General features: G+C 30.2%; 2 protein-coding genes across 3 annotated transcripts in view; both read left to right on the plus strand.

The window, feature by feature from the left end:
- The first annotated feature begins 1,433 nt into the window (after positions 1–1,433).
- Positions 1,434–10,009, plus strand: LOC108731411 (phospholipid scramblase 1). 2 transcript variants are annotated; one of them, XM_018461751.1, is made up of 8 exons: positions 1,434–1,535; positions 2,656–2,916; positions 3,044–3,130; positions 5,356–5,505; positions 5,928–6,139; positions 7,295–7,456; positions 8,827–8,973; positions 9,455–10,009. In XM_018461751.1, the coding sequence occupies exons 2-8, from the start codon at positions 2,814–2,816 to the stop codon at positions 9,497–9,499; spliced, it is 906 nt and encodes a 301-aa protein (XP_018317253.1). In that variant the 5' UTR covers positions 1,434–1,535; positions 2,656–2,813; the 3' UTR covers positions 9,500–10,009. The 2 variants fall into 2 exon arrangements, with proteins under 2 accessions (XP_018317253.1, XP_018317246.1); XM_018461744.1 differs by having other exon boundaries at positions 2,694–2,916.
- A 3,119-nt stretch (positions 10,010–13,128) lies between these two features.
- Positions 13,129–16,726, plus strand: part of LOC108731404 (dehydrogenase/reductase SDR family member 7) — an 11,616-nt gene continuing 8,018 nt past the window's right edge. Inside the window, exon 1 of the mRNA XM_018461733.1 lies at positions 13,129–13,294. The gene's annotated coding sequence lies outside the window, so the exon portion shown is untranslated. The remainder of the gene's footprint in view (positions 13,295–16,726) is intronic.

Raw genomic sequence — 16,726 nt, forward strand, 5'->3', positions numbered from 1 at the left:
GGAAGAGCGAAGAAAGGCGTTTTCGGAATTTCATTCAGGAAATATTGATTATCGTCGCGGAATTGCCCGATCATCGGAATGCGCTGTCTGCCATAATTCTTCGACAGCAATCGCGCGGAAACCCCCCAAGCAGAACAATAAGTCATTATGATATCAAAATGATGTCAAGATGATTCCAAAATGATCATTAAAAGTCATTTTTCAATCATTTTTTATTTATTTTAACGTCATTTTGACGTTATCGTGACTTGTTGTTCTGCTTGGGCTTTATTCGCTAGAATAATACGAAGATTATTTCACAATTTACTGTACATCCTGTATACACGCATGCATAAATGCTATAGTTTTAAAGGATCGGAAAAAACCCAATTTTTCCGCGGATTTTTTCGGTTTTTTTTTCCCAAGGGTAGAAAAATTCATTTTGGAAAAATTCACGCGTGCTCGTAAAACCTACCACGTTTGCTTTTCGGTTCTTTCCGCAAAGAAAATAATTGCGTATAGGCGGGATAAGTTAACAGAAATTTTGAAATTGTATAAAAGATTGAGATCGCATAATGTATTCAATAAAATATACAAAACATACACTATTGCACCATTAATGTTAGAATTAAAAATATAGAGTCCAAACATCATGTTTATATGATAATAGTAGGTCTAGAAAATAATTTGGATTTAAACTGAATTCGTAACAAAATATTTAAAAAAAAATAAACTATAAAGAGACACTTCAGGAGTTCATTAGACCGGAGTGTGGCAAACTAGAGTTAAAAATCTGTCTACTTAAATCATGTACTAAAGGAAGGTTAGATTAGGTTTTACTATAAAAATAAAAGGATTATTAAAAAATTTTAATAAAAATAATGCCACATAATTTCATAGATTAATGTCGCATTAATGTTATAAAGGAATTTAGAAGTTACTTATTATGTCTTTCACATAGCAAAAACAGCAATTTTTCCAAAAAACCGAAATTTTTCCGGTTTTTTCCAGCAATTTGAAAAAAGCGGCTTTTTTAAAATTATAATAAATGCATTACACTATTATCAAATCAGAAATTTTTTAGTTTCCTTGCAGCTGCACTCGATTAAAATTATACTTCTCCACGAGTTAAAGAAGAGATTAAGGTAATTATATCTAGATAGTTTTTTATTTGAACAAAATTTGACTATATCTTGACATTAAGAATCAAATTTGACTATTTTTTGACGTTAAGAATCAAAATCAAGTCGTTTTGATTTGTGCAAAAAAAATGTCGAATTCTGCATTTTGCGAGTGTTCGTCATCGGCGCAATCTTTGCGTTTAGATCAGCGCTTTTGTTACGGATATTATCGATAACTGTACGGCGATATCGCTTATCCGCAAGATAAACGATAAAATTGTCGGGTGATAACGAAAGAAGATGGCCAGATAGAAATTCTAGTACGAATGAACGGGACAGTCTTCCCTCGGTGGTTAGCACGGGTTCATCAACCGCCCCTCGATCACCTTATTTTGTCGAGCAAGTGTCATCCTTATAGAAATTTGATACTGGAAGGTAATGATTAAGTACTTATTTTGAGTATTGAAAGTACTGTCGTTCAATGTTTTCAATACTTAAAATTTAATAATCAAAAGCATTGAGTCAAGTAGAACAACATCATAATAAAATCGAGATAAGATCAAGTTGAAGTTACTTTAAAAAAAATCATGATGTCATAAAGTATAGTCCCGATTATGTGAATTCTTGACATGACTTTTATATGACTTTTTAACTAAAAAATCATTAACATATCAAGAATTCATCACAAAATTATTATCAGATGTAAAAAATTTTTCATGCACGAATATGTACAATTTTTTTTAAACATGCATAAACATGTATAAATATTCATAAACATACATAATTATATATGAAATATGTCCATACATGTTTAATCATTCTTCTTTTTTTTGTAAAAGTAGTTTTTAATGTAATAGAAATAATAATGTGAAAACATTAAAAATAATTAAAAGAATAATTTTCGCTATTTGTTTTAGAAAAAATCAAATTTGGAGAAATGTAAAAAAAATGCTTATATATAATTATACATAAAATTTACATAATTTGTGTATTGGTAATTTTTTTTACATTTCTACAAATTTGACTTTTTCTAAAACGAACAATGCAAAAATCATCCCTTTAATTATTTTTGACGTTTTCGCATTATTATTATTATTGTATTTTTATGACACTAAAAGGCAATTTTACAAAAGAAATAAGGATGTATGAATATGTATAGATACATTTCATATATAATTATATGTGTTTATGAATATTTATACGTCTTTGTGTGTGTTTATACATATTCATACATATTCATGCATAAAAAATTTTTTACTGGAAAAGAGTATCGCATACAACATCATTATATTATAGATTCGTTCTCTATAATGATTTCTGATGTTATTATGATTTTATGTTCTACCTAGAGAACATCAAGTGCTTTCAATACTCAAAATAAAAATCACTATCCAAGGAACATACCAAGTCAAGAAAAAGTCAAAATAATTTTAGTATGACGTTATAAAAATTAAAATAATGATTTTTGGTTACAAAATTTTATTGACTTTAAAAATCAAAATAAAGTCATTTCAACTTTTTATTGGGTTTTGCGTATTCCTTGGGTATCTTCCAGTATTCAATTGGCCAGTAATAAATGGATTTCTGTAAAAGTGAAAGAAGTCACAGGTGAAGATATCAGATCTTTCTCTCTCTATCTCGACTGTTTTTCCGCGTGATCATCCCTCTTCTCCGCTCGTCGGAGACGGTAAACCAGATCTTCTTCACTCCACGATGATGCGGTACACGGAAGCGGACCCGATGCCGGAGCGGAGTTACGCGCAGCAGCTCAATGACACGTCGGCGAACAACGGCGAGCAACAATCGCAAGCGACCGGTATCAGACAAAGATATCGCACGTTTTATCGCGTGGAGGACGTTTCTTTTTTGCGCAATTTTTTTTCAGAATCAATCGTAAATGGCTCATCATTTTTCACTTTTTGTTCCTTTTTTGGGTCCGCCAGCGAGCACGGCGACGCAGACGATGGAGCTGCGGGAGAACGCGCCGATCATTCACGCGAATCCCAACATCATCACGATCCAGCCGGGAGGTGAATAGACTATTTCCCGTTAATTAATAATGAAACCCCAAGGAGCACATCAAGTCAACAGAAAGTCAAAATGATTTTCCTTTGAACGTCATGAAAGTCAAAATAATTTTTTTGTTACAAAATTTGACTACTTATTAATATTAAAAATAAAAATAAAGTCATTTTGATTTTTTGTTGACTTTGTATATTCCTTAATTGGAACAATGTCATTAACGAACGCAATAAAATGTAATTTGTCTTTCCTTTTTTCCGCGTTGCATAAATAAACATTTGAAAACAGAAAATTAAATTATAAGAATTACTAGAGGAGAAGGTGGTATTATGGCATTCCAGTTACATTTTACACAATAACTTTGTTAATAATCAATATTTAAGTTTAAAACTTGACAATTACATTCATTAAAATGTTATTGAATCGATTCTGGACTCAAAGATACGAAATATTTATTACTTAAGATACTATTAATAAAAATGTGACGACATTGCATAATGATTCTAAGAAAAAAAATGGGTGATAATATGGCCTTTTATAAAAATAGCCTTAAAATACTAATTTTGTTTAGAAAACAGTATTTGATTACAAAATTAATAAAAAGAAAAACATTTTTAAATGTATGCAAATGAATGTATATACATTCACATAACTTCTGCATATAAGCTGCTCAGTACTAAAAATCTCAGTACTTAAAAACAGTACACGTAATATAAACTATAGATTAACAGTAGAATTTCAATCGATTATCAAATAATTATTTTGATATGAAAACCTCAAAAAAGAGGTCGTGAGTAATCAATATCCATAGAAGGCCACATTAACAAAATGCCATAGTAGGGTTTAAATTTGTATAACTCAAAATATATATAGTCAAATAAAATGTTAAATAGCAAACACACTCAAAAATACATATATTCGTGTGATGATATGCTCAAGTTTAAGAAAAATGAGGGGGGAAGTAGATTTAATTAAATGCTAAAGTGTAACTCAGAAACACTTGAAAGTAGTTTCGAAATACTTGAAAGTAAAAATGCGTTATGATAAGTACTGGCTATTGAGTATTGGTAATATTAACTTCATGGTGTAACGGCGAGCTACTGAACTAATAATTCCATAAGTAATCATTAAGATTCGCTATATAATAGCGGAGATATTAAGGGAGACCACAATATATACACTGACCATATAATACCACCTTCTCCTCTAATATTTAAAAAGTAAATAGATCTGAACAAAGGAAATTGTGCGATGCGTTATATAAACATTTTTCATTTTTCTTTCATATAATACAATTGCAGCGTCAAAGCAAAAACAATTTTCCTTAATTATTTCTTTAACTTGTTATATTAAAATATTTAATGTGTAAAACCATTATTCTGAATTATAATCTCCATGACAGTTTCCGAGCACATGCATGCATAATTTCTTTTCATGTCCATAGAAAAAATTTTGAAACAACTGCTCGAAAAATTAATAAAAATTATAATAGTCTAATCATACAAATATATATGTATACATAAAATCAAATATATAGAAATATTAAATTTATATGATATTTAATATTTCAGACAAAAGTTGTATGGCTTTGACCTTCACATGACCTTCAAGCAATTATTCAAGGTCAAATTAATGACATCTTATATCTCCCTCAAAGTCATACAATTTTTGTCTGAAACATTTTTTTCTAAGATCAAAAATAAAAGAGTTATATGAGGTGGGACATTAAAATGGGACGTCCTGTATAATTAAACTCTCTATATATATAATATTCAATATTTAAATTAATTTATTTAAATACATTTATTATATATACATATATTTATGCACAATTATAAATAATACCTAAGTCTTTAACTAGATAAAAGTTTCGTTTAGGGGAGACAGCTGCGATGACCTTGACCTGTTTTTAAAGCAGAAAATTTATTTTGAACTGGAGAATTTTCGTGCTATATAATACAACTTTTTTGTTCATAACTTTTTAACGAAGGACGAGCTATGACTACTCCAAGTCACTCAGGGTCATGACCTTGAACTCAAGGTCATCGGAGCTGCCTCTCCTAAACGAAACTTTTACCCTTTAACTGACTAACGCGATGAAAACGATGTACTTGATAACGAGTACTCAATAAAATTCGCAGCCGCTTTTGGCTTCACTTGACGCTACAAATGCTTCGAAGCGTCAAATGGACCGCAGCCTTTATCCTTGCTAATTGTCGCATCACATTTACAGAAGGTGAGAGTCGATTCCGTAGGCCAATTCCTATCAGCACTCTCGACTGGATCTCGACACCAAGGTCGCACTTAAACGCGATCACCGGTACACAGTTCCTGGACAGCGTTGAGCAGTTGGAAATTCAGCAGGTTATTGATTTGAGTACTCGTACGTATTTAGCGCACCACGCGCCATCTTTTTGCTCTAAGAAAATAGAGCGAAGCAAGAAGATGTATTTATAATAAATTTAAGTAACTATTATATATATATAATTGAATAAAATAAGTAATATCAAATATTATACGTAAATTCCTTATTATCAAGAGAAGTATGCATATTTATTTAATATTGTTTAAAATATTTATATTATTTAATGTAACAAATAATTATTAATAGTTAAATTATATATTTATTTTTTAATAATATTAAGTTTTTTTTTACAATTATTATGCAGATTATAAAAAAATGTAATTTAATTCTACTTTAAATTTTATCAATATTAAATGACGTAATAGATAATACAATTGCATTATGTACGAATAAAAAATATAATAGAGATGTACGCGATTTTTACGCGAAATACTTGGCAGTACTCGGCAGACTGGACAAGGGTATTCAGTACAGGGTGAAAGTGCCACGCGCAGAAGCACTGTTTCTCGCCATGGAATCCAGGATGGAAACGGAATCGCGATTGTGCGGCTGGTACAAAGGATTCGTATTGAACGTTCTGGATCAGTGTGGCAGAACCGCCTTCATCATCCGGAAGGATCCCAGCTTGTTGCACGTGCCGTGCTCTCGACAGGCAAGTCGACGAAGGCACACTACAATACGCATTCCTACAATATACCGGATTTAATTACCGGAAGTTTATTGGCATCTTAATTATCGACGTATTGCAAACCTTCGAATTCTCTTTCTCGCGCTGATTTATATTATTATATATCTATTTTGCGTATAATTTAGACGTGCAGGCAACACACTTATCTTAATAGTTTTTTCAGAGTTTGAAAAATGTGTTTTGACGCCTCAAAAGGAAAAAAAGTGCAACTGTAAATGATTCGTTGGTAATCTGGCAACCCAAGGAACACATAAAAGCCAACAAAAAATCAAAATGACTTAATTTTGATTCTTAACATCAATGAAGAGTCACTTCCTAGCATCATAAGATTGCATCATAAAATTAGTTCTAGAATTCATAAAGGAAACTTTTTTTTATTATAATTTTGTTATGTATCCTCTGAAAAAATATGATGCTAATCGATAATACTTATTTTCACAATAAAATTTCAGTGTAATTTTAATGAAATTTTCTCCACCACTTACACTATTCAAATTTACTTATTGCACTAGTAGTATATTTGTATGCGGGTTTTGTAACCAAAAATTATCATTTTGACTTTCATTATATCAAAGTAAAGTCATTTTGACTTTTCCTTGAATTGGAATGTTTTTGTATGGTGTTTCAGAAAGGAAGATATATCGTCGCGATAAATTGAGCTCAATGTGTTCAATTAAATTAACCCTGCCGTTCGGCTCGAGTAACCCATTTTCTTATTAAAATAGAACAATTTTCTCTCTAACTCCTGTAAATTACAAACTAATTTTTGACGACCTTATTAGATATAACGTTAAAATAAAAAATAAGAATTTTTTAGCAACGATATACAATTAGATTTTCAAAAAGAAAATCCAATTATATACCATATGTCAATTTAATAATAATTTACCAGGAGCAAAATAAGATTGTTCAATTACTTCGAAGCTTCCTCAGTGATTTGGAAACTTTACAAAAGAATATCTATATATAACGAAACCGTATCAAATCCCGTGTAGAATGCGAACGAAACAGCAGGTTTAATCCTCGATTATCAATGTATCAGATCTTAAAACAAAACGACGAACATGACGAACATTTCTATTTTCTCGCTTGATTCGTTCATTTTTTGCATTTCCCCAGAGAATTACAGTTGAAAGCGCGAATCTCATCGGCAGCGTGGAGAAGAACTTTTCCCCGATAGGGCCAAGGTTCACCGTGTACAACGCGGTCCAGGAACCTCTTTGCAACATATATGGACCCTTCACTTGCGACTGTTGCATGTTCAAGGAAGCGCAATTCCAGGTGAATGGGATCATCCATGTGGAATACGCTAACGTCATACTAAAAATACCGAATAATCGACCAGATATTTATCGCAAATGGTGTAGGACTGAAAACGAGACTTGAGTTGCACACAACTGTTATTTTTTGTTCAACAATATTTTTTATTTATTCTTATTCGTTTTATATTTACTATTAATTGATTATTATTATCACTATTAGAAATTAATATCCATAGAGGGCCACATTAGCAAAATGCCATACTATTGTTTAAATTTGCATAACTCAAAATATATACAGTCAAATAAAATGTTAAATAGCAAATAACACACTCAAAAATATATATATTCATGTGATAATACGCTCAAGTTTAAGAAAAATGAGGAGTAGGTGTAATTAAATGTTAAAATGTAACGAAATGAAACGTTTCGAAATACTTGAAAGTAAAAATGCGTTATAATAAACTGGCTATTGAGTATTGGTATATTAGTCATGACATAACGGCGAACTACTGAACAAATAATTCCATAAGTAATCATTAGGATTCGTTATAGCGGAGATATAAAGGAAGCCATAATATATAGAGTGTATCTAAAATAACGTACACTAATCATACAGTGCTATTTCTAATAAAAAACTGAATCGAAAAGTCCTTTAGCATTTTGCAATTTTCGCAATAGTTAACAAAATATTAATTACAAAATATCGCTGAATATACAGGGTGGTCCGTTTTAATCTATCGATGCGAATATCTCGGAAAGTACGCATCTGATTGAAAAGTTGTAAAGGGAAAATTTGTTTGTTTAGATGGGGGTCACCTAATGGTGCCAAGGACCTTGACCTTGAACTCGATTTTCAAGGTTATTTGAAGGTCATGATCATTTTTTTAAATGGAATTATATGAATTTTTTTACATAATATGATTCCTCTAATTATTCTGCATATAAAAGTATTAAGGTAGCGATATCAAAAAACCAATAGTTTACGAGATATTTTATATTTCATTGTGGCACATATTGACATAAAATATTAAATAATTCGTAAACTATTAATTTTTTGATAACCATACCTTAATACTTTTATGAACAGAATAATGAGATGAAGAAATTAGTGGAAAGAAAACACATAGTTGCTTATTTAAAAAATTATCCATTTTGCATACATATTTTTTTAAAGCAACTATGTGTTTATTTATTTTTTACTATTTTTACTATTAATTATTAATATTTATATAATAATTTATAATAATAACTCATATAATAAACAATTATATTAATAATTATATTTGTAGTATAATATTATATGTGTAATATGTATAATATATTAAAATTTAATAACATACTTTCATGTTAATTTTAATTACACTACTTTATCTACTTCTTTCTTTCTAGATCATATCATTGGACGGATCTCACCAAGTCGCATCGCTGATACATCAATGGGATCACTTTGCAGTCGACTATATCCTGCTTCTCACATTTTCGATAGATACAGACGTGAGATTGAAAAGCCTGCTTCTCGGCGCATCGTTCTTAATAGTGAGCGATCGCTTTTTAATTTTATTCCGACAATCCTTTAATTGAGCGAGTTCAAGTCAAAAATATCTACATATAATACACACCTTATACATGTACATGTAACATAAATTTACAATTAAATATAATTTATTTATATTCTGATGGAAAAATGTTGCTGAAATTATTTCATGTTTTGGAACACTTTTCAACAAAATTTTAGCATTTAAAAAAAATTTCAGTTTAATTTCAGCGATTTTTAACTGAAAAATTCATTTTCGATAAAATTTCAGAAAAATTTCAGCAAAAATTTCAGAGAAATTTCGGTTGGATTTCAGTGATTTTTCAGTATGTTAGCTGAAAAATTCACTTTCAGTGAAGTTTCAGCAAATTTTCAGCAATTTCGCTGAAATGTTTCAAAACGTGGAATAATTTCAGCGAAACTTTTTGATCAGGGTACAATTATATTTTTATGTACAATAAGAATATATTTTTTTTATTTTAGGAATACCTGTACTTTCATCGAATAAGAAGAGCTTCCAGAAGATAGACACCAATTATAAATAATTTGCGACTTAAAATTACTGCTTCTGTTTGTTCCGTTATATAGTGAAACGAGCGCAAACTGGATTTTACAAAATTGATATATCTTTTAAGAAATACAATGTAAGAACAAACGCAACCTTACATTACAATTTATATAAACTTACTCAAGCAAAACAACAAGTCACTATAACGTCAAAATAACATTAAAATGAATCGGAAATGATTGGAAAATGATTTTTAATGATCATTTTGAAGTCATTTTAATATCATTTTGATATCATATAATGACTTCTTGTTCTGCTTGGGTTTCGAGCTTCGAAGCAAAATCTCGAAAATGATATCACTTTTTCACAACGCAATCGTCCAAAGACATTGTGATTTATACAATATAAAATGTTAAAAATTGAAGATGTTCGTATTTTTTATTATTCTCAGGTGATCTATGTTTTATCTTTATGTGTATATGTGTGTGCGTGCACACTAAATAAAAATTGTATGTATATTGTTAAGAAATTATACCACAGAGATAATAATAAATTAATGTTCACAGGGAAATGAATTACTCGTTTTCTTTCTACTATATGTGAAAATTAAAGTGATCGTAAAGACATCTTTTAGACATATTTACAAACATGTAGAGAACGATTATCAAAATTATCTGCATGAGCGATAATTATACTACCCAGATAACTAAGCGTGCGATATCAAAACATCACTATCGTACTGTTACGGTACTGCCACGAGATGGCGGTGTACGATGTAACTGTACGGTAACAGCATGGTAGAATTAGAAAGGTGAACCAAGGTGATGGATGCGCAGTAGATTGAAAGTAGTGGGGATCTGTCAGCCAATCAAGTTTTGAGCTAATTTACAGAGATGCACGTGACTCGTTCACGCTGCAAAAAAGCTCAATTTCTGATTGGTCGAGATCTTAGATCATGTGACGAGTCGTCCGCCATTATGCGCGTTGGTTCACCTTTTTAATTCCACCATGGGTAACAGTATAAAAAGTATACATGATATTATGATACACCGTATCAACATCGTGGCTAGGGTCCACTTGACGCTACAAACGCTTCGAAGCATTCTTTGATTAGTCAATTCATAAAATTCTTTGTTCTGATTGGTCGCTCAAACGCTTCGAAGTGTTTGTAGCGTCAAGTGAATCGCAGCCTGTACCTGTACTGCATACTGTTTGATACATCATGGTACATAATTGCAGTACCATATCAATACGACGTACTATTATCGACAGGAGAAAGACTGTGGAGACCTCTAGTCGAAGACAAATTGAATTTCTTTGATATTGTGAGAGTACAGCGTATAATTTCCTAACCTTCATAGTCATATAACTTATAAGATTAATATCTCGCTTCGCGGAACGACGTTTTTTTCTGCACAAATTTCTATTAGGACCATGTTGACCAGATATATCATATAGTTATACATCCATGATTATATGAGTGTTCGTGGATCATCGAAGTATAGCAGTTTCCATACGATTCCAGAAGTCAAGCACATTGGATGACGGTATGCAACCATACGTAACCGGATGGGTGATTACTTCGAAGCACTATGGCCGATATTCTTAGTCAGATCTTATTTCAAGACTGTCTTAAGTAATGTTTAATGGCTGCAGCACAGACTCTTGCATAACGCATAATGCATAGTGTATAAGGGAATCGACCAATCGAAATTCTTCTTTTCCATGGAATGGAAGGAAAGGAAAGATTCTGATTAGTTGATTCGCTTATGCACTATGCGTTATGCGTTATGCAAGAGTCTGTGCTGCGGCCTTTAAGATGCTAATACAGCCCTCTGATTGGTTCGTGACATCTCAAGACTGAACTTAAGACGGTCTTGAATATAAGAACTGACTATGAATACCGGCCTATGTACGGAATCCATAGATGTTGCTCAAGACTTGAGATAGTCTTAAGCTAGTACTTGAACCAATCAGAGAGCCATTTTACATAATTTTTCGTATTCTTCCTTTTTCACAGCATATTTATTTTATTTATTAAAGAATCTGGTTATATTTGTTAACAAATAACGATTATACAATATAAAATTACTAAATTATATATTCAGTATCCTCTCACATTGTGTCTGAGAATTGACTTCAAAAAAATCAAATTAAAAATTAATAGTTACCGATAAAATGTAACTAAATTAAGTTAAAATTAATTAACTTTTTAATTTTTTAACTTAACTTTTATCTTTTTAACTTAGCACTACCCAACCCTGCAAATATGGTATACATGTAAGTACATATATATAGCAGTGTTGGGTAGTAACTAGTTAAAACGTTAAAAGTTAAAAAAAAGTTAAAAAGTTAATAACTTTTAACTTAACTTAGTCAATTTTAAATGCATTAAATTTTACCTAACTAAGTTATTTTTAAACGTTAACTTTTTAACTTTTTTTTAAGTTAAAAATTTTTTTATCTCTTTTAAATGCCTCAGAAAAATAATAAAATATAATAAGACTAAAGGCGTATATCCGTAATCCGTAATATTTTAAGACATCTTAAGTAATTTCTTAAGATGTGCTAATACAGAGCCCTCTGATTGGCTTATGCCTTATGCCATAAGACTTAATCCGGATCTACAATAATAGCGTTTTTCACTAGGAGAGCTGGTGCGCACTCAGTGCACTTTAAAGCCGTTGTACAATCGATGTAAAAATGTACGTTCAATAACAATATAGAAACGAATTAAACCGCGAAATCCTCAATATATTTTATTGTGGTATTTGATAAAATATACATTGGGTATTTTATTAATTGAGATATCTCACTTTTACATTCAAATTAAGTTAGTGTAAAACAGCTTTAATATGCACTGAGTGCGCACCAGTTCTGCCAGTGAAAAACGCTATAAGTGTTTTAAGTCTTAAGTAATTGACCAATAAGAAATTGACCAATTACAGTCGAATGCGAGGAGAATATTTGGCTGTAATTAATCCATTTCTTATAGCTTAAGGCTTATTAAAAAGTAAAAACCTAAAAAGTTATGTTATATCATATGTGAATAAAAAAATTAAAAATTTAATTTACTTAATAATCTATATTGTAGTTGTTATTTAATCTCATTTTAAGAAAAATTAGGGTACATTTAAATTTAGTCAATAGCCCTGTTATTTTATCAGCGATTTCTATTAGGATTCATTAAGAATATTGAATGATTGTATAATTTTATACAATACATTAGTACGCGCGCGCGAAAATACAGTTTATTTGTGCATAAAACTATAAGAAACAATAAATTTTACCAAAATTACCAATAAATTACCATTTTACCGTAATTTTACCGTAAATAATTGTAAAATTGAATTTGACAGTAATTTTGCATCTCTATATTGAATATTAATAAATATTAATGAATATTAATAAATATTAATAAATATTAATAAATATTAATAAATATTATAAATATTCTGTGCTATCAGAGTACGTATAAACTTGGATCTGGTTTGTATCTATAATATATTTTGAACTTGCTTGTTCATTTCCGTCACATTCTACAAGCATCGTTTTCTCCCCCACGCATAATCGATCCCCACCTAAAGTCGGCTTTCTGAAGTTCCACAGATAGACGCGATCTCTATTTCTGGAGTTCTTCGCATGGAGTTGAAGAGCGAGGTATATGGCACGTGACGAACTGACAACATCTTGTATTCAGTGCATTGTGCGATTTTACAGTGAAAACGGCGGTTTATCCAGTTCGTTCTGTCGTTTCAGTTTAACTCTTACCGAGTGCAACAATATTGAAAGTGATCGACTCCTTTTCTTTCTTTGTACGTTAGATTTCCTTTATTTTAAGACATGGCACGAGATCCTTTATTACTGATTATAATATCACTGAAATGCCGCCCAGTAAACGAGAATGGATTGAAATAGATTGAAACTTAATAATAATTAGCCTAATAAGCCTATTTGAGCCAATCACAAGATATTTATTGTGTGAATTAACAATTAAAGAATTAAATCATTACATGTATATTAATCGTAATTCATTGTAAACGTTTCGACCTATGGTTAAGGTTCTTATCAATATTTTTAACGCGTATTGAAGTATTGATAAGGACCTTAACCATAGGTCGAAACGTTTACGATGAATTACGATTAATATACATGATATAATGATTTAATTCTTTAATTGTTAATTCACACAATAAATATCTTGTGATTGGCTCAAATAGGCTTATTAGGCTAATTATTATTAAGTTTTATTCTTCTGAGCCTTGAACATTACTTATATTGAAATAGATTGATATTTTCAAAAATATAGAATTCAGGAATGATAAAATGAATGCTTTTCAATCTTGAATGCATTTTTATTCATTTATAGAAATTGCATGAAGCGAATGTCTATGCTTTTTCAATCCTAAATGCATTTTTATTCATTTATAGGAATTGCATGGAACATATCTCTATGCTTTTTAATCTAAAAATAATATCAGCTTTTTCTGTGCATTGTGAATACTGTTCAATTCAAAATTTTGAATAGGAAATGCAGTTTTTCAACTTAATTGCATCCAATTGAATAAAAAAAAGTTTTCGCTATTTAAAATACGCATTTGAATAGATAAAATTTCAATCTATTTTAATCCATTCTTGTTTACTGGGCGACTAACGAGACATTTATTCAAAAAAATTCATGCGATAATATGACGATTTATCATTTCTTCATATGATTGATAATTAAACTTTATTTCTGTATGTGATTTATCTGTATATATGTGCGTGCGCTTATAGATGGTTCGTCTTCCCTCTTTTTCTCTCCATGTTGGAGAGAATAAGCTTAATCATTTCTATATTTGATCTTTTTACGAATGCGTTAATTATAATTCCAAATGAATTATTGACAGTTAAGTTATTGCAATTTGTACAGGTTTGTATTTGTGTTGTAATTGTACAGCAAAACATTGTTTAAAAAAACAACAGAAGTTACTACAAATATACAGTGAATACAAAAAGTATTCGTACAAAGCAGATATTTAAAAAAAAGCATTTTTTTAGAAAATAAACATTAATTTATTAACAAAGAATAAAAATAGGTGTGTATATTTTTCAAAATTATTTTATCTTTCTAAGAGATAATAATTAAATTATCTTAATAATATATTATCTTAATAATATTTAATACATGTAATAATTAAATATTATCTAAATAATAAGCGAAAATAAAGATTGTATTATTTGGACGCACATAAATGTATAACTGTATTATTCGTACAGTCGAAAAAAATAAACACGATTATTTTCAAGCTCTTTTGTTTTATTAGAACAAAATATAATTCATTGTTAATAAATTACTTCAAAATTAATTAAAATTAATTTATATTTTCTACAATATAAATTTTTTAAATAAAATTTTTTAAATAAAGATTTCTCGTATACAAACATTTTTTACGTTCACTGTAAATTCGTGGATTCATTTCCTCTTAAATATAGTGGAGCAAAGTCAAAAGATAACACTTTGTCCAACACTTTGTCCAACACTTTGTAAGATGAATACTTTGTCCAAATACTGTCGGAAGACAAATAAAAGAAAGAACGCGAAAAAAATTCCTCCAATGAATGGAACTTTCATTTACATAAATATAAAGAGAATAAATAAAGAGAAAAAATACAGTAATACATGTATTCGAGTATTTCAGTTATGCTTTTGATTTAAAAGATCTCTTGAATCTGAAAAAGAGAGAAAAAAATATATTAACAAGCACGTTATGATAACTTTTTTTGAAATAATTTTTTTATCACGTGATCTTAAAAAATATCGAAGGAGAAATAAAAAATAGGTCACGTATTCGAGATACAAAAAATAAAATAAATAAATATATTGTCACGTTCGCCGAACGTGCCGTCGCATAATCTGCCATACCGAACTTTCGTACGGAATAACATCGGTTTCACTGAAAAAGAAAAGCTGAAAATAACAAGACTTTTTTTGTAAATCCCAGACGACAATATTAATAAAATATTCACAAAATATTTGTAAATATTTATAAGACTTGTTTTAAATATTTTCTAAATGTTTTTGTGGTTTTAGATTGCACATATAAATATATGTATTATAAATATTTTGAAATATTTATTATAAATGTTGTAGTAAATGTTATGAAAATATTTAATAAAACATTATAATCCAAATAAAAAATATTTACTAGAAATATTTATATTTATATTTACTATAAATATTAAAAAAAATATACGAGGGGGGACCCAAAAAAAACGGGAATTTCGTCATAACTTCTTTATTTCTCAATATTTTAACACCAAATTTTGATCACCTTCAAAGTATTCGCCATTGACCACAACGCACTTCTCCAAACGATTCTTCCATTGTTCAAAACAGTTTTTAAATTCACTCATCGGGATGTCCTTTAAGCCTTCCAGCGATTTTTGTTTCACCTCCTCCACAGTGGCAGATTCGATTGCAGAGGTGTTGTGCACGCGGAGTTCGTTCCCCCGGGTCAAACTGCCAACCAGAAGCTCTACTTGGAGGTTTTTGTTCCCCAGACTCAAAAGGAATATGAAAGGAAAGCGTTTTGCCACTGTGGAGGAGGTGAAACAAAAATCGCTGGAAGGCTTAAAGGACATCCCGATGAGTGAATTTAAAAACTGTTTTGAACAATGGAAGAATCGTTTGGAGAAGTGCGTTGTGGTCAATGGCGAATACTTTGAAGGTGATCAAAATTTGGTGTTAAAATATTGAGAAATAAAGAAGTTATGACGAAATTCCCGTTTTTTTTGGGTCCCCCCTCGTATATCAAATATAACATTAATTCGTAATAATGATGCGATACAGGAGTCGTCGCTGGAAATATTTGCGCAAAATGTAGAGTATTAAAATTTACTACATCAAAACGACATTCAAAAACCTGAACGTTTCGGTTCATATTTGGGCCATCTTCAACAGGATGTTGACAAAAAATACAAAAAATATCGTTGCTTGATTTGTGATCACGTCAGTAATGAGATGAGAGTCTTCCTTCACAATTTTGTTGATCATTACATTTCATAGGCTGAGTGGTAAGCATATGAAATTACTTCACGTTCGTGATTTTGTCATTTGAGATTGAGGCTTTCGGTTATCACTCAGCCTATGAATTGTAATTGTCAACAAAATTGTCAAGGAAGACTTTCATCTCATTATTGACATGATCACAAATCAAGCAACGATGCAACGATATTTTGTGTATTTTTTGTCAACATCCTGCTGA

This window comes from Mycetomoellerius zeteki, unplaced genomic scaffold, assembly GCF_001594055.1.
Source record: "Mycetomoellerius zeteki isolate Tzet28-1 unplaced genomic scaffold, Tzet1.0 scaffold101, whole genome shotgun sequence".
NCBI lineage: Eukaryota > Metazoa > Arthropoda > Insecta > Hymenoptera > Formicidae > Mycetomoellerius > Mycetomoellerius zeteki.